Source organism: Nilaparvata lugens, chromosome 3, assembly GCF_014356525.2.
Source record: "Nilaparvata lugens isolate BPH chromosome 3, ASM1435652v1, whole genome shotgun sequence".
NCBI lineage: Eukaryota > Metazoa > Arthropoda > Insecta > Hemiptera > Delphacidae > Nilaparvata > Nilaparvata lugens.
This window is the reverse complement of record NC_052506.1, coordinates 29,414,147-29,439,478: the sequence shown is the minus strand read 5'-3', so window position 1 is coordinate 29,439,478 and position 25,332 is coordinate 29,414,147. Positions and strand designations below refer to the sequence as shown.

At 34.6% G+C, this 25,332-nt stretch overlaps 1 protein-coding gene across 1 annotated transcript in view; it reads right to left on the bottom strand.

Annotated features, from left to right (window-relative positions):
* Positions 1–25,332, bottom strand: part of LOC111055736 (protein amalgam) — a 418,452-nt gene that overhangs the window by 78,443 nt on the left and 314,677 nt on the right. The window contains exon 3 of the mRNA XM_039422760.1: positions 9,724–9,924. Coding sequence (XP_039278694.1) covers positions 9,724–9,924 — 201 coding nt within the window. The remainder of the gene's footprint in view (positions 1–9,723; positions 9,925–25,332) is intronic.

The following is a 25,332-nucleotide window of genomic DNA, read 5'->3' as shown; positions in this document are numbered from 1 at the left end:
TCGAAAATGCCTTGCTTTCTCTTATGCCTTGTTATAACCGTATACTAGTTATGGGGGATATGAACACCGACCTGAACATGACGAATCGTAACTTTGACTACTTTCAACTGACTACAATTTTCCAATGCCTAAACATGACTATTTTACCCCTCGATCCAACTCATCATACTAATGAATCAGACACACTCATTGACCTTCTCATTGTTAGTGATCCCAATGAGGTTGTTCAAGCAGGCCAAATCTCAGTCCCAGCTATTTCTAGACATGATTTGATCTACTGTGTACTTTCCCATAAGATACCCAAGCCACAACAGAAAATTATCACTTATAGAGACTTCAAAAACTTTGATGAAGCCGCCTTCCTGACTGATGTGGCTCAGACTCCATGGCATCAAATTGAAGCATTACCCTCAGTTGATGACATGGTCAAGACTTTCGAGAATTGGACTTTGACTTTGTATGACAAACATGCACCTTATGTGACAAGGAGGATTAATAGAAAACGACGAGTACCGTGGATGACTGAAGACATACTTAAGATGATGGGACGTAGAGACAAAGCACATAGAAAATTTAAAAGACATTTGACTTGGACAGTTTGATAGAGTATAGGAGCCTTAGAAATAGGGTTAAACAGGAATTACGGAACTCAAAGATTAGGTATTTGAATTCGTTTATGACAAACAATAGACAAGACTCTAAATCACTTTGGCAGGGAATAAAAGAATTCGGGCTTGGCAAACAGAAATCGAATCCACAAATTGACTTACCATTGAATAATATAAATGACCATTTCGTTTCACACTCTAACCAACGCGACGAAGTTGTCATTGCTAATCATATAGATGATCTTGAAGAGCAGGTTACAAACTTAGATTTACCAATCACTGATCAATTTCATTTCCATCCAATCTCAGAAGAAGACACTTTCAGAGCAATTCAACGTATTCATAGTAATGCTACGGGTGTAGACAAAATTCCTATTAAATTTATCAAGAAGATGTTATTTGCTGTTTTACCAACCATTACATACATTTTCAACAAGTCACTTGAAGAAGGCATTTTCCCTGAAAACTGGAAGTTTGCTCTGGTTCGCCCTCTAAATAAAGTTCCATCACCCAATAAAGTTGAGGATTTTAGACCAATCAGTATTTTACCTGCATTGTCCAAAGTGCTAGAAAGACTCATTCATGCTCAAGTTGTAAAATTTCTAGACAACAATAGTAAGCTTCATAACTTTCAATCAGGCTTTAGAAAATTCCATTCAACTGAGACAGCTCTGCTTCGTGTCACTGATGATATAAGGTTAGCTATGGACCAAAGAAAATGCACCATCCTCACCCTATTTGATTTTTCTAAAGCATTCGATACTGTTGATCATACAGTCCTTCTGAATAAGTTGGCTATTCTTGGTTTCAGTCACAACTCGTTAGTTTGGTTTAAATCCTATCTATTAGGTAGGAAACAATGTGTATCTGTCGGTGACAAAAAGTCAACTTGGAAAAACGTTATGCATGGAGTACCACAAGGTTCAATTTTAGGCCCTCTCCTCTTCACTTTGTATGCTAATGACCTTTCTTCCATTATCAAATTCTCCAGTTTCCATACTTATGCAGACGACCTTCAAATCTATTTAAGCTGTCCCATAACAAAAATTAATGAAACAGTTGGAATAATGAATCAGGATATCAATTCGATAGTGGAATGGACAAAGAAAAATGGCCTTAAGCTTAATCCCATCAAAACACAACCCATTATAATTGGATATTCTCGTCTTATAAACAATATTGACCTTGAATCGATTCACAAAGTTAGTGTAGACGGTAATGACATTCCTTACTGTAGCTCAGTTAAAAATTTAGGCATTATTATGAATAATACTCTTGACTGGTCAGAACAAGTGAACAAAACTTGTAAAAAGGTATTCTCAGCCATGCATGCATTGAAGAAAATGCACGATATCCTCCCTAGAAACATTAAATTATTATTGGTTCAATCTCTCATCTTCCCACATTTAATGTATTGTAATTCTGTTCTTAATGATATGCAAGTCACTCTGAATGATAAACTACAGCGTTGCCAAAATTATTGTCTACGTTTCGTCTACTCTCTCCAACGCCATGATCATATCACCCCAGCCCACATTGCTAGTTCAACATTGAAGCTTCCCGATCAGAGGCTTTTTCGAATAGTCAAGCTTGTTAGAGATATCTTGAAATACGGTAATCCGAACTATTTTAAAGATGATTTCAAATTGTCTCTGAAGGTAGGAGGATAGATGCTTCACATACTAGAACCGGAGAAAGTACTTTAAGGATACCCAATCATCGAACTACTATTTTCACAAAATCCTTCTTAGTCAGTGCCTGTCGTGCATGGAATACACTTCCTGTTTCTATCAGGTCTATCGAGAGCCGAGCGAGCTTCAACCTGACTTTAAAAAAACATATTTTGGAACAAATGACTGAAACTGTCCGGCCCTAGAACGAACGATCACATGACAACCATCCCTCACCCATTCCACCAATATAAACCTTTAAACCATGTTATAGAACGAATTGTATATATATATATATTATATAAACTCATGTTATTTTAATTATCCACTGCATACTGCTGTATATTACTGAAATTTGATAACCCTGATCTACTTTCAGCCTACTTCATTTTATTAATCAATTATTTGATCTTATCTACCTATATAATTATTTTACTTTATCATTTTCTGTTTTTTTTCTCTTCAATATTCATATTGATTAAAACTTTTACAAATTTCCATTAATAAATAAATCCTTAGTTTAAATAACGAAATTAACGTTTTGGTAGAGAGTTAGTGGGGAGGATATTTTTAATATTCTTCCCAAAGAATGGACATTGATATGTCCAAAGCTCCGCCAATTTATGTAGATGCATAACAATATGATTATTATCTATAGTTATTATATTACAAATTGCTTTTTCATATCATATACAGTTCAATAGTTATTTTCTTAGTCTATATTATGTAAATTCATCTATAACTTTGCTGTATTGTAAGCTATTGTATACAAGTGTATAAGCCAGTATATATTGTAATCTACATAAATAAAGTACTCAATCAATCAATCAATCAATCTAACTGAATTCAAAATTTCTTGTTTGCTCGGACACAAATTCTATACAGCGAAAAATCATCATCCACTTCCTGAACTAGTGGGCCTATATAAATAGAAATCCCAGAAAGGAAAAGTTTCTGGCTGTGCCTGTTGGCCCTCTCACATTTATTTCAATGAATGATTGTGCATTATTGATCGATAAATGGATTATAAATTGTATCACTCATTATCACGTGTGGCTGCTAATTATGTGAACAGTATTCCAAGTCAGAAATACCAACTTCATATAATGACAGCCTGCTCCCTCACCGCCAAAAATTGCCACCAGGAAAACGTATAGTATAAATTATATGCCTGATGATTTTGATAACCTATGGCATTGATAGGGGTAGAATCTATAACAACGTGTAGAGACTCTTGAAACTATATTAGAAGTCAGAACTTGAATTTTTGACCACTTCAAGAGCTTCTATGAACTAATATCATATTATGTTTTTACATCAAGACTCAGTTGAAGCTCTCTGATGACGTTGATAATGTTTATTCTCGAATAGCTGACATGACACTCATCTACATTGTATGTCAGAAGAAGTAATGGATGTGTGAAAAGCATACACCAGTGTGTGGGTTGTTGGTTCGGACAATGTCTCTAGTGCCATATACGCATTTGATGAGCAGATGAAATTGAAACTGACCACCATTTGCTGACAATCTATCATGATCAGCAAGCAGCCATAGTACTATCACTCGACTTGTATGTGACAAAACTCTTTCCTCTGTTGTGAAATAAAGTAGTTTCTATTACCATTTTTAGAAGGTAGAGCCAATTGATATTTTAATAATCGATAACAATCTCAGAATATTCTGAGATATTCTATCACAGATATACCACATCCTTCAACTTAATCACATAGTTATTATGTGATAACAATGATAGTCACATAATAAGGGCCACTCTTTGAACGATTTTCCGAATGGAATTTGAAGTTCCGATTAGATCGATTCTGATGAATGGATGTTGTTATAACGACGTAGCATTCACTACATTAACAAAGAAACCAAATTACATCTTTGAATCATGTTTTTGAATCACAAATTCACTTGCCAAAGCTTTAGTTGCACGTCATTCTGATTGCTCTGGTATTATTATAGAAAGAAATATAGTTGATAATATTTATCAAGGGAATCTATCCAACCTGACTCATTTCTTATTGGAAAAAAATTCAAATGGTCAGTTGAAATTCAGATAAACAAATTTATCTATCGGGTGAAATCCCCTTTGTAACTCATCATCCATCATATAAATTGGTCAACTTTTTGTTCAATTTCTCACTAGATGGAAGAGATTGGAACATCATTTTTAATCCTCTTGTATCAGGATTGTAGGTGAGATTCAGATATTCAGAGAAATTCATAACCATAATTAAATACCAAGGGGAACCTGAAAACAACGGTTCCTACCATGAGAGCAATCTTTATTCCATTGAGTTGAAGAATGGGGTTTATTGGAATCATGGCCTCATGCATAATCGAAGAGTAGCGAAGCAGCATCATCAAGGAGAGCTATGTCTCAATTAGAGGTGAGACGACGATTAGAAGGGTGTCAGCTCAACAAGAATGATCTGAATTCATGATTGAGACACATTATGAAATATTTTCGGTTGGAAGGGGGTGAATCGAATGGATTGCTTAGGAGAGAAGAGCTCTTTATTGAAACGAATGTCCTAGAAGTGCATGGAGTGAGGAATTCTTTTGAGGGGTCGCACCCCTTGTGTCAACGGGGAGGCTGTACAACTTACTCAGGTGCTTGTCGAGATGTCCCCCGTGGGGGAGGGGGTGGCTGTTGATGGTGAAGGGGAGATGCCTGACGAGGAACTTGGGTCCCAGCTGGAGCTCCGTTTCTTATTTATCGCTTACACAGTCTGCCTCTCTTATATAAATGAAGCGTAGTTACTTCCCTTAATTTACTTCCGGCCGCGATTCGCTTGTTCCCGACAAATTATCTTTCTCTGCACGACACATTTCACTTGCAAATATCCCGTGCTCTCCAGTAAGACTGTGCTATCTACATTGTTGAAACAAGTCTCTGATTAAGTTTTAAAACATTATTTTCACAACTCACTAAACAGAATTGGAGGCTTTTGTCACTCTCACACCACATTTCGCACGCAGTTGATTGTTATTGAGTGGGGAGGAAACGATTATGCTGAGAGCAATTATAATTCCAAGTAATATGAAGGATTAAGTGTAAGGGGCCACATTCAAAAACAATTTAGCCTATATGGTATCATCCAAGCCTCTCATACTCAATTCACATATTACCGATCAAGAAAATGATATTTCGAGAATCCTTCAAAGATCAAATTAGATTAGATTAGATAAGATACATTATTTTGCCATCCTACGGTCATCGGCAACATCAAGCTTTAAAGGAAATTTGTTATAAATTAGCATCCACCATTGTTAATAAACCCCTTTAAAAATTCATTCTGCTTCACTGGATCATTGTTTATACTTTACTATCAAGATTAGATTGGATAAGATTCACTGGATCATTGTTTATACTTTACTATCAAGATTAGATTGGATAAGATTTGTATTGCTAACATTGTTGTAGCATGTGCTTTAAGATCTTGCCAAACTTCCAATAACGCTTCAGGTATAAACCCATGTTACTCTCGATAAATACATGGGTTAAATGATGAACAAATATTCGAGAATTTACAACCAGATATTATCTACCAAGGAAAAATTCAATTTTTTAAATTGTCACTTTCGGCCTCTATTTGACTAAGCAGCTAGATCACAGTCACCGGGCATCGTTTGAAACCAGGGCAGCCACGACTTGGCTTTTGGAACGGCTTTCACAACCCAGTCACAAACGGTGCCCAGTGACGAGGTGACGAACATCCGCCCGGCTGACTTCGTGACCTGGCTGCCCTGCCGGCTACGCGTCCTGGCTGCCTGGTGTGATGGGATACTGAGATAATTATCATGAAAAACTTTGGAATTTTCTCTTCCTGTTGATATGAAGATATCTGTTGAGAATTGACTCTCTTATCTATTATTTTAATTGAAGTTTTTTTTCAAAATGCGTCCTCCATTTAAAATAATCCTGCTAAAAGAAATTGATATTAAAACTGATGTTCATGATCCAAATCCATAGCAACAAGGCCATATCTTATCTAATACCTGAACTGTATGAACTGTATGATCCGAATTTTTTCTATTAATTATTTTCACGTCCACATTATTATTCGATTTACCATATTATTATCGAAATGATGATCATGATGATGGAATATTCCACCCATGTTCGTAAAGTTCAAGCAAAACCCTCATTGTGAACCCTCTCGGAATTTATTGGAGAACAAATGAATATCGAAGACTATAGGAACGAGAAAGCTCTTTCGAGCAATCCGAAAGGGTTTCAATTCGCTTCTAAAGTGAAAGACTCATTCTATCATTATTATAACATTATCGACTTTTCTGTCATCCAAATGATTATCTCTATTACCAGAGCAGTCTGTACATTGCTCGACTGACAAGAGAGGAACGGAATTAATCCATTCTCCTCTGAAAGCTATCTTTTGTTTCTTCGAAATCCTTTTCTCCGCCGCCGTCTGCTATTCACTTGGTTCTTCCGCAAAGTGTAATTTCTGATTGAGTGGGGATGCGATGTTGAACAGAGGCGGCGCTGCTCATTCCATATTCATTAGCTCTCATTTCAATGCCTCTCCCGAATCGAGATTCGATGAGAATTCCTCATCAAATTTTCCAGGATACTTTTTTCACGGTTCCATCCAATATTTTCTTGAACAGATAATTCTTGAGAGCCGTTGGTGCAACATTATTACTCCAGAGGTTATTTATTGAAAGTAATCCATTAAAATTCTCATTCCATCCATTTAGGCATTTAGGCTCAAAATCTGTGATGAAGAAATATAACTTTCTCCATTTCAATCTCCGAAAGCATAACTTTCACATCCATTCATCTAGAATAGCATGTACTCATTGAGTTTTATATAGACCTATTCATATGACTTACGAAAAATAAGATTCATGTCAAACCCTATAAAGAGACCCATTTCCAGAAGATCGATCGTTCATGAGCACGATTCTTTTATGAATCTAATGAAATTGGATGGTTTGACAAGGATACTACTCAATGGAGAATGAAATCACTGTTCTCCTGCACTGATTCTTACGATGAGATGAAGATGTTTTCTCAAAGTATTAAGATGATATTTTAATTTCTCCAATCTTAAATTTTATTGGATTTCAGTATCGATTGAAGAGAAAACTTTCAAAGAACTTGAAGCTCATAGCTTCGACATTCTAAAAGCCTGTCTGGAATATTTCAGATTGGTTTTTTTATTAAATTATTATTTATGAGAGCCCCATGCATAGTTGATCAATAAACTTTGGAGCTTATCTTCTTGAACAGTTTGGAAGCATGGAGAGATTATTGCAGAAGATTACACAGCGTTAAGCCTTCATTCGTTTGTAACGCTTAAACAGCCACTTTAACAGTGCCGGAACAAATAGGAGCTTCTACACAAGTAATTAGAGGGCATTCCAGAGAGTAATGACACTTATTAAATTTTCCCTCCATTATGCAAAGCTGACCTCTGTCGGGTTAGGCCCGGTAGCTTGGCACAACTTATCTTGAAAATTGGAGGATCTATTAGTGGTGTGGGAACTGTAAGAGGTCCAAAGCAGAGCTGGGCGTAGCAAAGAGGATTATGAATTTTTAATGGTACGTAAAACGAACCTCATGACGGTGGCCTTTTTACAGCGCAGCGTGCCTTGCAATGGCTGGAAATATTTGCCGATAAGACAGATGGGACACTGTTCGCCCTTAGTGGCATAGCTTCAAACTTTTTAGCTAGCTTTCCCGATAAACGCTGTCGATAATTGCACAAGTTCAATTCGTATGTTATTGGAAAGTTCCAAACCTTACTCATAATGTTAGAGCAATGCATGCCATGTTGAAACGCCGTATACGACCAGCTTACCGCCGCAATAATAGTGCTTTAGAAGATTTATTCCTTGCTGTTCCCACAATGGAGATTCTGGAAAATTCATCTTTCACTTTTATGAAAGGTTTCAAAAGCGACTTCACCTTTTTCCTTTTTCATGCACCGTCATCTTTGTTCGTCGTAGACGATCGAATTAATTCTCTAGCAAGGCTTTCACCAGCACTCTGAGAATAGCCTGCATGAAAACCTTTGAATCATGTATTCAAAGGTTGTCACAAAAATAGACTAGCAGTCTCACATGTTTCATCGTTTCAAACCAGAGAAGAAATTTTGCTCAATAAAGATTGAAACTGGAATTCCTTTTGAATGGCAAGACGTTATTGAATATAATGGATATTTTTGCCTTTGAATCCCTTATAAGTCACGAGTTTCTGCGTTTGAAAACCACTATCGAAGCGTTATTCACTCTGTAGTGTATCTTTTTCCAGTTAAATTTGATTATTGAAGGATGCAGAACCCTTCATAGTTTTGTTAAATCTAACGTTTAGCTCTGGAGATAACAGAATCTTCCTATTCCAATTATTATAATAACCTTTTCTTATTCTATCACTATGGCCGAATTATCATTTCTTTTACTTTCCTTGCCCTATTAACATAGGTAAGGAAAGTATTGCTTTCCGAAAAGATCAAGGTACCCCAATTTCTAAATTTCTATACGTTTAAAGGTCCCCAGAGTCCGAAAAAGTGGTTTTTGGGTATTGGTCTGTATTGTGTGTGTGTGTATAAGTGTATGTGCGACTTTGTACACGATATCTCATCTCCCAATTAACGGAATGACTTGAAATTTGGAACTTAGGGTCATCCCCTATAAGGATCCGACACGAACAATTTCGAACAAATCCAATTCAAGATGGCGGCTAAAATGACGAAAATGTTGTCAAAAACAGGGTTTATCGCGATTTTCTCGAGAACGGTTCCAACGATTTTGATCAAATTCATACCTAGAATAGTTATTGATAAGCTCTATCAACTGCCACGAATCTCATATCTGTGAAAATTCCAGGAGCTCCGCCCCATCAATGCATAGTGTGATTTTAGATTCCCAATTATCAGGCTTCAGATACAATTTAAACAAAAAATTTCAAGTGGAAAGGATTGAGCATGTAAATCTCTACAATTAATGTTTCGTGACATTTTCACCTAAAATTGGAAATAAGCTTGAAATTCGAGAAAATGTGTTTATTCAATAATGCAAACTGTTGGCAACTGTTGATTCTATTGAATCATTCACTATGAAGAGATAGCAGACTCCGTGTGTCTCCAGCGTTATTTTTCTGTCACCAGCTGACAGATCTTTGGATAGAAGACTTGAGATGCGCGTATATACTTACGTCAGGTGATCAATTTTCATAACGGCAAGGAAAGTTGTGTGAGTGCGCCACACCAGATTTTCTATTGTTAGTTCCCCGTCTTTGAGTGTATATTGAAAAAAGCGATCTATTGAGTTTCGATATTCTAAGAGTAAGTAACTATTCTAAGTAAGTATTCTAAAAGAAACTGATTCATGATTATTATGAAGTGATATTATTATTCCTTCGAACTCCAGGAGAAAATGTTTTTTAGTTATATTGACGTAGGCTACTCACCTAGTATTTCGACTGTGTGTATCTGATCGCGTGTGTCACCGTCGCCGATCTGACAGACGTAGTCACCGGCGTCCTGCGGCATCACGTTGCCGATCTCCAGGTTGAACCCGTCGACGAGGCGATATCGCTCGTCTCTGGTCACCATGATTTTGTCGGCTGTCAACACGGCGCTGCCTCGTCGCCACAAGATCACGAACGCGCCTGTGAGAATACACAAACATCAATCACAATTTTTTATTTAAATAGAATACATTTTATTGATCATCAAATATATAACATATACATGGATCTCGTCACGTCGGTCAGGTACAAAGGAAAGTGATAGACATTTACGTAGATGAAGTAACTCACATGGGCTACGGTACAATATAAAAAAAATGTCACATAACATGAAACAACATCATATAACATAAAACAGCATAAGATAACAAGAAAGAACTTTGCCATAACAAGACTACTTTACAATTTTTTATGTGGTGAAAAATTCGCTGCTGAGGAGGAATTCGCTCCTCTAATGTATAGAACACCCTAGTTTTTAGAAGCTCCTTCATTTTTTTCTTGAACATTTTATCTTTTGGAAGGTTTCTGATTACTGAGGGCAGTTTATTGAACAGTACGAACTATTGATATTCATGGCTTTTGTAGGATTTGTGCAGTCTTATTGTGGGCTTTACCAAATCGAACTTTGCCCTGGTATCATGTTCATGAAATTCAGATTGTTTGATAAAGTATTTTCCATTTTCATTTATGAAAATCACAGTGCTGAAGATGTACATGTTAGCCAGGGTCATAATGCCCAAATGTTTTAAAGTTTCTCTGCATGATTCGTTGAATTTCAATCCCCCTATGCATCGCAGAGCCTTCTTCTGCCTTAAAAACATTTTAACAGGGTCTCTGGAGGAATCTATCCAAACTTATGAAACTTTCTGCTTTGACTCATTGTTTATAATTTTCCAGGCCGCCTTACATTTATTATCTGACTCTTTTATCAAGTTGTCATTATAATGCTAGCCAATTCTAGACCAATCGGAGTTTAGTATACAAGTCAACAAATCAGAATTGATAGTCAGAGTAGTTTGAGATATTTTTCTCGCTTATACAATTAATCGGTATCGATGATATTATTATTATTATTGTCATGACTATGATTTTGTTATCCAATTTCGGGAGAACTGCATGGAAACCTTCTGATTTTGTTCGTTATCTAAAATTATCACAAATATTATCCTGATCCCTTCCTTTAAACAGATTTGATTTATCTCATCCGATATATAAAATACTCTCAAGATAACCGTGAAAAATGTCAATCTCCATGAATCTGTATGAATATTGTAATGTACTGTCACATAATCTAAGTCACGTAGTCTGTTTGATCCTGAAGGATTTGTCCAACAAATAACAGAAATGATTGCAGTGAGAATATTTTATTTGAAGAATAATTTTTTCTCATATAAAACATGCACACAGAACGCAATGCCTTCAAAATAGTATTTTTTTCCTCCCACTATTCCTGAATCGATATAATATCTACAGTGTTGTTATTAGCGTGAAGCTGGAGAGCATTCTATTGCTCCAGTTTATCATGTACGAGTAAGAAATGCCGCAGTTCATCATTCTCGGTCAGTTCGAAATACAATCGCCCTTTATAATCTAGCACAATGTGGGAAATGATGAAGATAGAGCACGTGTATACGGCAATACAACGATAAATGTCACTATATGGCTGATAATAGTATGGCAAAGCACCCTACCAAATCAACTTAATGGAGTGTGAATTACGAATGTGTGCTTCGACATTTCGGGAGTCGAATTCTCTAAGAGAAACTCACGTTCAAGAATGTTCTGTTCTCGAATAATACAACTTTCGATCACAAGAGATATTGATCTTTATCAATAAGTTGAACGTATCCTGTATCCCAAGGTATTTGACATCCAATCTACAATTCTTTGGAAGGTTTTTGTGTCGTTCAATGTATCCCCATAAATCTCTCGCTCTCAGAAAAGCTTATCAAAAAAGTTTTGTTGTTGAGGAAATGAAAGTTGATAACTTTTTTGGTTTGATCAAAGATTCCGAGTTTAGGATTGTTTTCTTCATTCTTCTTGCCTCATGATCATGTCAAGGTACAACCGTACAAAGAAGTACAAAAGTAATAATTGCAATTATAAAGTGAAGCACATAATTATAATAGTCGGTGAAGATTTAGAATATTATATTATGATGAATGTTTTAAAGTATGAATTATTCACATAATGAAGTATAATATGTAAAGGGCATAATATCTGAAATGATTGATATGATCAATGATAGATTTTGGATGTTCACATGAATTCATTCAATTCTCTGTTAACTAAATTTTCAAGTTGTGTTTCTATAACAGGGCTTTGAAATTAATCTATAAAACATGATTGAACTGTTCATTGAATATTATAATTTAGAAGAATAAAACTAATTGATCTGAAACGAGTCACAATTCACTCTGACGCTGACAGTTTATAAATTCAATATTGTCTTCTCTGATGCGTGAAATACCATCTAGTTGACTTAAACCGACCATTGCAGACACAATCGATCGACTGCAAATGCTTCATATACAATAAAATAATTTTGTATTCATACTATTCAGCAGGACAGGATACCTTTTATTTGCAATGTACAATATGAAAAGCCGCGGGCAGAAACTGTGTGTTTATAATGTTTGTGCGTTTGGTTCGAAGTTACACGCTTCAATAATTTGTAACAGTTACCCCTCCCCGAAACCTGAACGCATGAAAGCGGGGATTATTATGATGTTACAGCTTTATTCGCGAGTGCGTAAAAAATTCTACATGTGTTACTTGTTTCTCAATGGCTGAAAGAGGGTTGCAAAAATACGGAATGTTTGCCAGAGGGTCTCTGATGGAAAACGGCTGCTACACTCACGTATGAGCCTCATGGGGCAAACCGGATAATAACTTTCAGAAATTACACAATCAAAAGTGAAGACCCTCTGCTCACGAGCAGTTTACTTAAAGCTTTTTTCTAGCTGTAGCGTGGATGGGTGACCCATAGCTGATCAAACATAAACCTCTCTATTCGACTCGCCTTGATGATTTCATGATGCTTCATGCCCGTCTTGGAAGAGGATGCGATAGCAAACCATTCATCTATGAATAGATCAGACAATATGACCCAACTATACAGCCTGGTCACCAGGTAAACGTGGAGGTTTATTGAAGATCTTGATTCGTTTGCTCTATTTCGATGAATCCCATTCAGAAAAATGGATCTCCAATATACTCGTAATTCTGCTCAAGACAATCAACTTTCATCAATATAAGACTTTTCTAGATATCTGTAATCCTGTATAATTATAGTGCACTCAGCTCATGTTTTCATCTTCCCATCAATTTCCCTCACATAATTTAATTGATAAACTTACTATAGTATTATGGAGCTACCCTTCTTCAGTAGGAGATAACTCAATTAAGCCAGAAAAAGTCGACATTGAGACCGGTAACGTTTTGCAAATTTAACTTGAGCTGCTCTCAATGCATCGTTGATCCCATTATGTTGAGATGACCGTAGCGATGTAACTGGAACCCGACAAAACTAAGTAGTAGCCCCTCATGTTTTTTGTAGCATCAATCAGCCCTTGGAAGGGTGCACCTCCAGTTCTTAAAGCTGAAAAGCGGATTAATCTATTGCGGCTAATGCAGAACGCTCTGTCTTCCTGTTCTTTGACCCTACTAATGCCACCAACCCCACTGCTGCCAGTAATGCACCCAAACCCTGGCCTAAAATGTGATGATCATGGATAATGAGTCTCGAATGCTTTCAACGTCCACACATGACTGAACTCTGAACAGTCACATAAACGTCTTTAGTCCTTTACAATCAACCTTTTTTCCAAGGAGAGCTCTAGTCCACCCTCCAACTTATACCAACCACTAACAACCATTCACATCATTAAAATCATTGAAATTATTATAAATTCCAGTTTCAATTCAATTCTTGGAAGAGGGATTTAGATATGGACGAGGAGAATGTCTCCCCAGTCATATTGATGAAAAAGTACTGCTCCAAGAATAATTTTCCTTTGTTGAAAATATTCATTTCAACACCACGAATGATTTTCTCACAAGATGCTGAAAACAAATTTTTCTGTTACTATTTTTGATGAGAAGTCTCCTTCATGGTCAATATAGAGTTGCGCATGCTCTCTGGAAACCAATAGGAATAAGATGCTGATTCATTGTCATTTACATTGATTCACGAGTGGTTTTTTATATTAGTATGGCTCTAGGCATTCTAGGTTGACTATATTTTCAACAGTGCATTTACCCTATTGATTCTGTGTTCATTTCCATAACTGAAGATTGGATGAAGTTGCAGAATTCGCTTTATACCCAAAGGAGGCCGAAGTGAGTGACTGCATAGAGACTGAAATTTCGCTCGGTAGAATCGAATTACGGCTCTGCTAGATACAAATCTGCTTCACTGATGACAATAACAAAGCGCAGACTGTAATGCACATCAAAAGATCATGCGCGTTTGCTATTCAGGCCGAAAATTGATTTGGTATTCTAGTGCAAATGCAATCACATGAATCCCTGAATGTATAAACATTGAACATTTCTCATTGATCTTGAGATGCTGTTATGCAATTCTATAGTCACAAGAGACTCATAGAGCTTCAATCAATGTTATTGAATGTAATAATTAGTTCCGAGCTTTTTGATGGAATTCGATGATAGATTCCTGGGATATTATCAAACAATCTATGGTGAGTGATTCTCTTCTGCATAAAAAAATACTTCTTACCTTGAATGAGATACTTTAAAATTTAAAGCTCTTCCAGTGAATGATAATTTTCAATGAGCATACAATGTAAGATTAGATTGGAGTTCTCGATAATAAGTAGTTAAGAGTTGTCACCAATAGCCGAGGCCCTGATAATTTTATAATCTGATCAATAATTTGATGATGATCCACAATTTCATTTATTTGAGAATTCGATTGAAATAATTATTATATTCCATGTATGAGTAATTCTCAGATCCTTAATGTGAGATCGAATGATTCAATTTACAAATAAATCATGTGAAACATTCAATTGAAAAGTTATGTCCAAGGAAAGTTGAATTGACTGAAAATTATTCCATGAATATCATGTATTAGTATGAGTATAATAGATCCCGTTCATTGTAATTGATCACAGATCTGTTCTATGAGTTTATATGCTCGAAGCCTCAATAGGATATGAAAAATTTGTAGCCCATAGAAAAAGAGTTATCAACACATATAAAATAAGCTGGAGGGTCAAAACCACTGCAATAATATATTAGCGGCGTGTCGGTCAGCTGCAAGTTATAGGCATGAAGCTTGAGGCATGAGGAATGAAGCATGAAGCATGAGGCATGAGGCATGGTGCTATTGCTAGCGAGGGCGTGAAGCTCTACAATATAAAAGAATATTTGATGACTGATTATCAGTAACCATGTATCACTAGAGAATAATAAGGATCAACTATAGTTGTTTCTAGTTGATTCTTAAAACGCTCGTTGCGAATACAAGTATTCACCAATATACCCTTCCAAAATTCCTTAGAACTTACAACGCCAGTTCTTGAAGCTCTCTGGATCCTTATATGATATAACTGGAACCTTATTAATATAATTTCTCAATATACTTGTTCTGGTAGATGAGATGAATATCATCAAAGGATGATAAATATTGAGTGCTCTGAATAAGATTAATATTACTTGATTCAATAATTTTAAGTGATGCTAAATATTTGTTGGTATTAAAACAGCTCAAACTGTATATCACGAGATGAGTTAGGATATAATAAAAAATTCTATGAGTTTGTATGCTGACATAAAACACAAAATATATTCCCATAAAAAAGATGTGCATAAAATATTCGATAATTCACTTAAATAATCTTTTTCAAAAATCTGAATAATTATCACAGGCTTTGCTAATATTCACAATAGTGAGTTTCAAATTCATAAATATATTATATTTAATACTGATACTTATACTTCCAATCAATACAAAATTCTGCAAATTCTGCAAACAAAAACCTGTTCGGTCTATAAGTTTGATATGATATACTTTGGTCAATTAACAAATTATAATTAATAAATCAATATTCAAACATGAGATCTCAGGGATTTATATGAATTCGGGCGGTGCATGGAAGTAAGCTTCCTACATATATTAAATAAATGTATAAAATGTTCTTATGAACTATGTGATATTATTCAACACGTGGTGACTTTTTATTTAATTCAAGTTAATTTGAATAGCGCTTTTTTATTAATTACCCCACTGAACGTAGAAAAAACGAGCTCGTTTGACTTATCACTCACTGAACTGAAGTTCTAGATGGTCTCGTGGATTGAATTAATTATTTCCAATAATTAATTAGGTAGGCTCCTTTTCGTCACTGCTGGGCTAACGCGTGATCCAGATTTTTATAAGTTTTTTTCGAATTAAAGATATTTTTATGGGAATCTTTACAAATTACGAACTCTTTGACAGCACTGAGTTCACAGATAATTGACATTTAATACAAATACTTTACATTAAAAAAGGGTTTGGCTTAATAGTTTTAAAATTTTAAAAAGAGGAAGAAAGAACCCTAAACTCCATGTGCATCCTCTCAGGTCGGGATCTTAAGCCAGAAGAAGGAGGTTTTCAGAAAAATTTGTCTCTTCCACGAATAATTCTGTAAGCTACTCTCTGATTGGCCTTCAATTTAATAAACTCAATGCAATTGGTTGCCTTGGGAATCAGGGCTTCCTCGGCTTTATAATAGAAAAAATTAACTAAAAAAGAATTTTTATACAAATGTATGGAGTGTTTATCTTAAATTGATTTCATAAATAAATCCTAACATGCGATGTTAATACATTTAGTTTTTATATGAGTTTTGTATACTCTTGATTTATCATGCTTTTTTAGATTATAATAAATATTTATACAGAAATAATGGATGTTCGTATTTCTACACATCGACTTCCTTTAGTATACATAATATATCCTTTATGAGTAAATTTTATATAATTCAACCTGTTATATGGGTTGATCGAATAATCAGCTGATTCGTTCAGTATTGATACTAATAATTATCGATTTATCCAAGATCGACTAATTCTTTTCAAAATGTAAACAAATAATTCTAACCTCAATGTTCATGCATTTTATTTTTTATAATCCGCCAATAATAAGTATGCCGCTTTATAATTTTTTTTGATCTTACCAATGGGTTCTCATGATTATTAAATCACAATTATACATGTTTTCCTATCGTTTTTGATAACGCTATTATTCCTAATCGCTAATGATACTTGATTTAAGTTGATTTATCCTTTGAGTAGGTCTTACCTTCTTTCCAATTTTATAGTTCTATTACATTTCATTGGTTCATTTTAAAATATTTGGTGGTTTTAAATTACCACGTGACAATTATTATTATATATAATATATACAGGGTGATTCATAATTATGGTAAAATATTTTAATACGTGATAGTAGAGGTAAAAATAAGAGAAAAAGTTCATATAAACATATACCCATAAACGCTTCATTAGCAAGCTATACAGTGTGAAAGAGTTCGCCCGGAATTCAGTTCCTCTGGTGGAATACACCGATGCTGAATTGTTTGGAGACTAGTTTTTGAAAAACTTATGCTGGATTCATATGGAAAAATATCTGAAACATTGAATAAAACTAGTCTGGAAGCTGTAGTGTGAGTAGTTTTTGAGAAAAAAGTTGAATTATGCAAAAAATCCAAGTAGAAAAAGACAGACTTCTATGTTTGATGCCTAATAACTTTCTTTAATGACAAGTAAAAAAATAATTTTTCGCAATAAAAATTGTAGAGAATTTAATTCTGAAAAGAGTTATGTAAGCTGTGTGAACTAAATTTGAATAAAAGTTTAATAAAATGTATTCTTATGCAGTACATTACACCACAAAAATTCGCTGTTTTATGAGGAGAGAACTAATAACTCATAAGTTGTAGCTGATTGCAAATAAAATATTCGGTTTTTTATGGAAAGTTTTTTCTTTTTATATGAAAGTAGCAAATCTAAATGACATCAAACTTATACCAAAAGACTAGTAGATTATGCCATTAAGCCTGGGAGGAAGCTCGAACAGAAGCAGATGATCTCCTATGATTCCTGCCCAAATTTTTACTGAAAACTGATGTTGTGGAAGATTAGGATTGATGGCATGAGGATTCTCAGTTGACCAAATATGTTGGTTGTGGACGTTAACGATAGCTGTTCTTGTACAGTGTGTCTCGTCGGTAAATAAACCGGTTGTTAAAAAGTTTGGGTAAACAAGTTTTACTAAAAACCATCGGCAAATACCAGCACGGGGAATACAGTTTCGTGGCAATAGAGTATGAACTTTCTGGAGGTGGTATGAATGTAATTGTTGCTATTTTAGTATCCTCCGAATAATAGATTGATTGACATTAAACTGCACTGACAATTCTCTTGTGCTCTTCTCTGGATGTTCAAAAATTTCATTAAGAACTTGTTCTTCTAACTCAACAGTCATAGTAGATCGGGGTCTGTCTGCATAAATGTGATCTTTGGATATCAAAGAATCTGTTTCAGACAGATGTTGATGAATAGTAGCAAAAAACCTTGAACTTGGACATACTCGGTTAGGAAAGTTCTCTTGATACAAACGTCTTGCTTCAGTACTATTACAGTAGTGTCCCATTCCATGCATTGAATGCATGTCAGCTAATTCGGACTATGAATAATGTCTAAGATTACCTGCCATTTTTTAAAAAGTTAACACTTAACACAAAAGCAAAGTGGAATGGTTACAAATAACTGGTTAATAAATTAAACAAAAAACACAGCGCGGTTACAGTAGGCCTAACTTACAGTTTGTTTTTTTTTTGTTCAACAGTGAGCTAAAATATTTCTGAAAATAATTTTCAGGTCATAATTTCTTTTAAATGTTTTCTTTTTTAAAACCTAATAAATCAGCTGTTTTTGGAACAGCTGTTATTAAAATCCATGTTTTATTTGCAATCAGCTACAACCTATGAGTTATTAGTTCTCTCCTCAGTTATTAATTCTCTCCAACAGCAAATTTTTGTGGTGTAATTAACTACATAAGAATACATTTTATTCAACTTTTATTCAAATTTAGTTTACACAGCTTACATAATTCTTTTCAGAATTAAATTCTCTACAGTTTTTATTGCGTGAAATTATTTGTTTACTGATCATTAAAGAAAGTTATTAGGCATCAAACGTAGAAGTCTGTCTTTTTCTACTTAGATTTTTGCATATTTCAACTTTTTTCTCAAAAACTACTCACACTACAGCTTCCAGACTAGTTTTATGCAATTTTTCAGATATTTTTCCATATGAATCCAACATAAGTTTTCCAAAAACTAGTCCCCAAACAATTCAGCATCGGTGTATTTCACCAGAGGAACTGAATTCCAGGCGAAATCTTTCACCCTGTATAGCTCGCTAATGAAGCGTTTATGGATATATGTTTATATGAACTTTTTTTCTTATTTTTACCTCTACTATCACGTATTTAAATATTTTACCATAATTATGAATCACCCTGTATAATATATATTATTGAATCTATTATATTATTAAATGTATTGACCAAGCTTGGTGGAACCGGTTCTACACTCAAACATAGGATGTTTATTAGGGATGGGTATGTTAAAAACATCGATGTTTACTGTTCGATGTTTTTCACTTATCGATGGTCTTACCTAGACATCGGTCATCCGATATTTTTCTTAACTACAGAGTAAAAACAATTCTAATTTTTTTAAATTTAATTAAGGTTTTTTTTCTTTGAAGAGGATTATCTTGAGATGAAGAGGTTTTTTGTATCCTTCAGTCATGTCAATTTCAGAATAGCCATCATTAAAATGAAAACAAATTGTCTCAGATGTTGAGGAAAGTAATCTACTATCTAGAGTAGGCTCAACTCACACTTAAGCGACTCCGGTCGAGAAGAGACTAGACTCTAGTTGAGAGCATGTTGTGTTTTCAAATGGTGACGTCGCGGAGACTAGAATCGACTGGTCTGAGTGTCACCATTTGGAAACACATGATCTCGACTAGAGTCGAGTCTCTTCCCGACCTGAGTCGCGTAAGTGTGAGTTGAGCCTAAAAGTAGACTCAAATCAATTCCATTCACATGGAAATAAATCCTTAAGTAACGCACTTTCTAATGTCATAGTTTGCCTTGTCAGTTTTGGAATCATTTGAAGCAACGAGTGTTCACTTTTCAATATTCAGGAGCTGTCCAACTGTAATTAGCAAATATGCGGAATATCCGCAAAAAATAATTAACTATCAAAGTTTACTTTGGAAAATTCAGAATAAACTTGAAAATTACAATTTTCAATATATTTTCCAAGCTTCCAAATTGTATTTTCATTCTTGTCAAGGTATTATTCACAAAAATAATAATACATTATTCTTGAAAATTTTCAATTCACAGAGGAGGTAAGTTAGGATGGAAGAGGAGATTAACCCTTTGCGCTCTTATATCCAGAAGCTGGATACTGCATTTCTCACTACAGCTCTGAACATAAAAGACGGGTGCCTGCACGTCAGCTCTCATATCCAGCATCGCTGGATACCCTCTATTCCTGCTACAGCTCTCTTCAGAATTTCCATAATTTGCCGTACAGCTCTGGCACAGTAGAAACTCTCAAAATCTATCAAACTGCAGTATTTTGTATTTAAATATTAAATTTTTATGTTAAATTTACAAAGCTCAATCTTACTTCATCGTATTGTTCATTTCATCTATTTCATGTTTTTTGATAAGCCAATACAAAAAAATCCCTATTTTTATTGAATACCTCTTATATAAGCTCATACAAAATTTTCATTTTCTGGATTGAAAAGGTGTTTGTAATAATTTTATAAATGAATTTTTCTGATTAATAAATAATTATTCATTCGAATTGCACATATTTTATGAAAATCTTCAATAATAGAGGTCGATTTGCATTAAAAAAGCCTCATAGTTCTTCCTCAAGTCATCACTTGCTCAATTTCATCACTCTTATTTGGTAGCTATTATCATTCTAAAATAGTCTCAAAGAAAAATTGGAAAATAATATATTTTCCAGTGACTAGTGATTGAGTAAATTAATCAAACTCTTCTACATAAAAGAATAATTCACTATGTTAGGAAAAATTGTGTGTTTTTTTGAACTGAAGTAGGCATTGCTGTGCTACTGCACAACTTATGTTGTGCTATTGCATCTGTGCTACTACACAACTTAGAACAGCTATTATGTTTGCTCAATCTTCCAGTTTTTATTTTTAATCACTAAATTGATAAAATAATATCATTAATATGAAAAAATTACGTTTATTTGCAATTATGTCAAGCAATGGTTATCATGAGTTGGAAAAAGCTTTTTTTCAAACACATTAACAACATTTTACAATGAAAGAATTGATTGTATTGATTTATGTAGTTGTTCTGAACAAAAATCACAACTGAAGTCATCTGTCCCTTTCTTTTACATGTACATAAAAAAGGGAATTAATTTATACATTCTGAGTCACTCAGAGGATATAGTAGTAGTAGGATCAAGGATATAATAGTCTTCATAGCATCATCCGTAATAACGTAGGGTGATACAACGATGTTTAAAAACATCGATGTTTGAAAACATCGATGGTTACTGTTCGATGTTTTTCACTTATCGATGTTTAAGGTGGAAAAACATCGATGTTTTGCCTTTCGATACCCATCCCTAATGTTTATTCTTTTCAGAGCTACGATAGTAAACACTTGGCACATTTGTCACTGACAGTTCTCAAATATAACATAGCTCATGCAACTACTCTGACTTCTCCTATTTGAATAAAATAATAACACGTTTATCTCGATTCATCATGTTGTACAGGCTCTCATCCAACCATTGAAACTACTTCTAGTTACTTTATAGTGTGCTTTTTCACCTGTGGTATATCGGCATGAAATTTCACAGTTTCAAACACATTGTCAGCCGTCTGTCCGGTGATAAATATTTTTTGCTACACTTGGATGAATTGAGCTGGTTTTCGTGCGTCATATGGAAGCCAAAAGTGATCGTTTTCTGACCAGATCAGTATAGTATCTTAAGTCATAAGGACGGGAAGGGCCGTTTTGCAGGCGAGAATGATGTTTCCAATCGAGGCGTTAGCCGAGACTAGAATTTCATTCGAGCACTGCAAAAGACATTCACGTCCAAGTAACTCACACTATTTTTGTCATAATAATCTAGAAAAGAATAATTGAGAAACAGAAAACATTACCTGCTTGTGCTGACAATACTACATGCATTCTATAGACATAACCTAGTTTACAAGTTTCGAATCAGGAATTTATTAATTGTAGTTGACAAAACATCCATCTGGAGCGCTAAAAGGCGGCAGTTTTGCTGGTCCAAATTCGGAACTATAGTGAGGTCCATGTTATAATGGCAGTGAAGAGAGATAGGAGAAAACGTTGCCAAGTCTCTCCATTTTGCCACTGAGTCTACACAGCTGTTACTCAATTCATCCCATTAAACTTAATCTAATAATAATTATCATTCCTTGATAAAATAATCAATTTAATGTCAAATTAATCAAGAATATATTTTTCCATAATTATTTGATTCGAAAATTTGCTTTCATAACTGAGATCAGATTTTTATTTTTATACAAACTTGGAATGGCGGCTAATTTGAAAAGCTGTGATACACCAATCTGAATTTCAAAAAAACAGAAATTGAGTTATTTGATAGGTATTCCATTCTAATGTCTTCTAAAAATAATAGAAAAATAGAAATCCTATTAAAAATAAGTAATTTTAATGGAAATAATTGTGTTTGAAATAACCTTTCAATATTATTTATACCGGTACGAGTAGGTCTAACCACAGAGAAGGTGTGGTTAGACCACACCTACTACTTCTACTTCCTTCTACTTTGTGGTCTAACCTATCCGTGTTATCCAACTGAAGCATGAATGAAGTCTAGGATGGTTAGTTATCAACTTAGAAAATGTCATTTCAGGTATTTGTGTTTTTCATACGGTAATGTCTAAAAATTATTTAATTGTTCCAAAAATACATTTTTAATCAATTATACAACTTGTGCACTGGAGTATTTTGATATGATGAAGAAAAAAATGGCGGCTGAGATTGTTTGTATACTCTTGTACAGTCACTGTCAAAAGTAGACATAAAATATTCTGGAAAACAGACAACATTGCAAAGCTAGAGAGAGATAGCGCTATCTGTTTTGTTGTATGATAGAAAAGGACAGCAACAGTATTGCCAATCCTTCACCGCCATTATAACGTGGACCTCACTATAAGAAACACACTCGACTATGAAGAAAACATATGTTTTTATTACAGTATAGTATGCTGTAATGAGAATCATATGTTTATTTGTTCTACAACCAGCTGCTGTTTACCAGCTTCATTTCATGGATGTAAAACAGCTGAAATTGAATGACTATGACAAAAAAAAATTTTCGCCCTACTTGGATGTAATGAGCTGGTTTTCGTGCGTTTGAAAACAGATTTCGAGCCAGAAAAGTATAATTTTCGGCCCTAGGTGCGAAATATACCATTACGGCCCTAGGGCTGGAAAATAACCTTGTATGTCGGATGATTCTGATTGGATGATTTGGATATGAAAGTTTCAACAAAATAGTTTATGAAACGGATTCAGTTTATACTTCTAGAACTGGATAAAGTATTCTGCAATAAGATAATATAATATAATTTGGATGAATGATGTGGATATGAACGTTTCAAAAAATAGCTTATGAAACGGAATCAGTAAACGCAATAAGATAATATATTTCGATAATATAATATAATTTGGATGAATGAAATACGGAAGTGCCCAATAAACAAATATTGTATATATTATTTTATTTTTGGTGTGGCGAAAAACAGCGTTTGCACCACGGGCAAAAATGTGTTACCGGCTCACAATCTTTTCTAGTCCTCGGCCTACTGCCTGCGATTTCGAGCCGGTAAACGCACATTTTCGTCCTAGATGCGAAATATACTATTTCTTTCAACTCCACTGGTCGCCTATTTTTCAATTTCTGATCTCATTGGTGAAAGATGAGTTTGAAGAATATGCATTTCATCATCCATCCTGATTACTTGGCAAAGTATACTTGAAAAAAGCGGATTTAGTTTTGCAACTCCGTTACGAAAATACATCTCTTGTTGTTCAAAAATAACTAAGAAATCCTCTTTATTCAATCCCAATTCAACTAGCAGTGATGTCTTCATAGAGTTTATAATGATTCGATAATGATAAGCAATTTTCTAGCTGATCCTCGAATGATGGATGTATTCAAAAGCTGGGAGGTTCATAATTACTATAGCATAGCACGATAATGTCTCAGTCAACACAGCAAGCTGGGAGAGATGAACTTTTTGTCATTGCAAACTTTTACGTGGCACCGAACAAATTTAATTTACGAAAGTTGCTTCAGGCGACATGTGAACTCATTTAGGGGAAGTCATGATTGCTGAATTAGCTCCCGACAAATTCAGCGTACGTTTCAAGAATGGAATATTCTTGTTCATTCAAAACAATGATTTCTATTCTCAAGAATCAAGAATTCAAGCTTAGAGATAATCTCATCAGCATCAATTCAATCAATAATACTTTTAAAATGACATGCTAATGCGCACTGATTGATATAATTTTTATTTTTAAATTATTTTTTTTTATTCTCATGGTGTAGCCTAATAAATAGATCCAGTCATTTACTACCTGATACTCATCCAATACTTCATCAATGAAGGTTTTCGTTGAGTCACTTACTCCGACTCAATACAGAATACAAGACTATACACTATTTTTTTTTCTTTCAGTGGTAGTGCAATACTGTACTATAACTGAGACAATAACAATTTAGTAAAATCAATCCAATGCCACTGTCAAAGCCGATAGGAGTCAATAAACTAGTTCATTCTGTTCCCCATTATCCCAGAATAGATATAATGAAGCAAAAAATATGTCTGATTTTCAATGGTTTTGTACCAACTATGGCGAAGAGCCTGTTGTTTATGATAACCTGGAGATATTATTATCAGGACTCATAGAAGATTCTGTAACTCAATTTAATCAAGGTGATGTAATTATTCAGTGGAATAAGAAAGTCAGCACAATGGAGCTGGAACAGAGTTTAAATATTCTGGTACAATAAATTGAGACTTCTCGAATTACTCCTAGATACAAGGATTCGGAGCTATTATTAGGAGTGACTAGAGGAAAAGTTAGAACAAATCTTGAGAGAAATCAACTTCCTTGAAGTAGTTAGTAGAAGGATGATCCTCGTAAGTAAAATCCTGTATGTTATACAGGTACTCTAGAAATTTCAAAGTTTGCTCAAGTTGTTACTGTGCCTTCTCCAGACCAAGACAAAGTTTGACGCAGACAGTAAACAATGTACTTCACGCCGCTCCAGCATCTTGATTCCTCCTTCAATATTCCACTTATCTTCCAACAAGTTCGATCCAACATAAAAAGTTTTATTCAATTTGTCAATTCACTGAATAAGAAATACTAACTCATAAACCTTTTTTTCG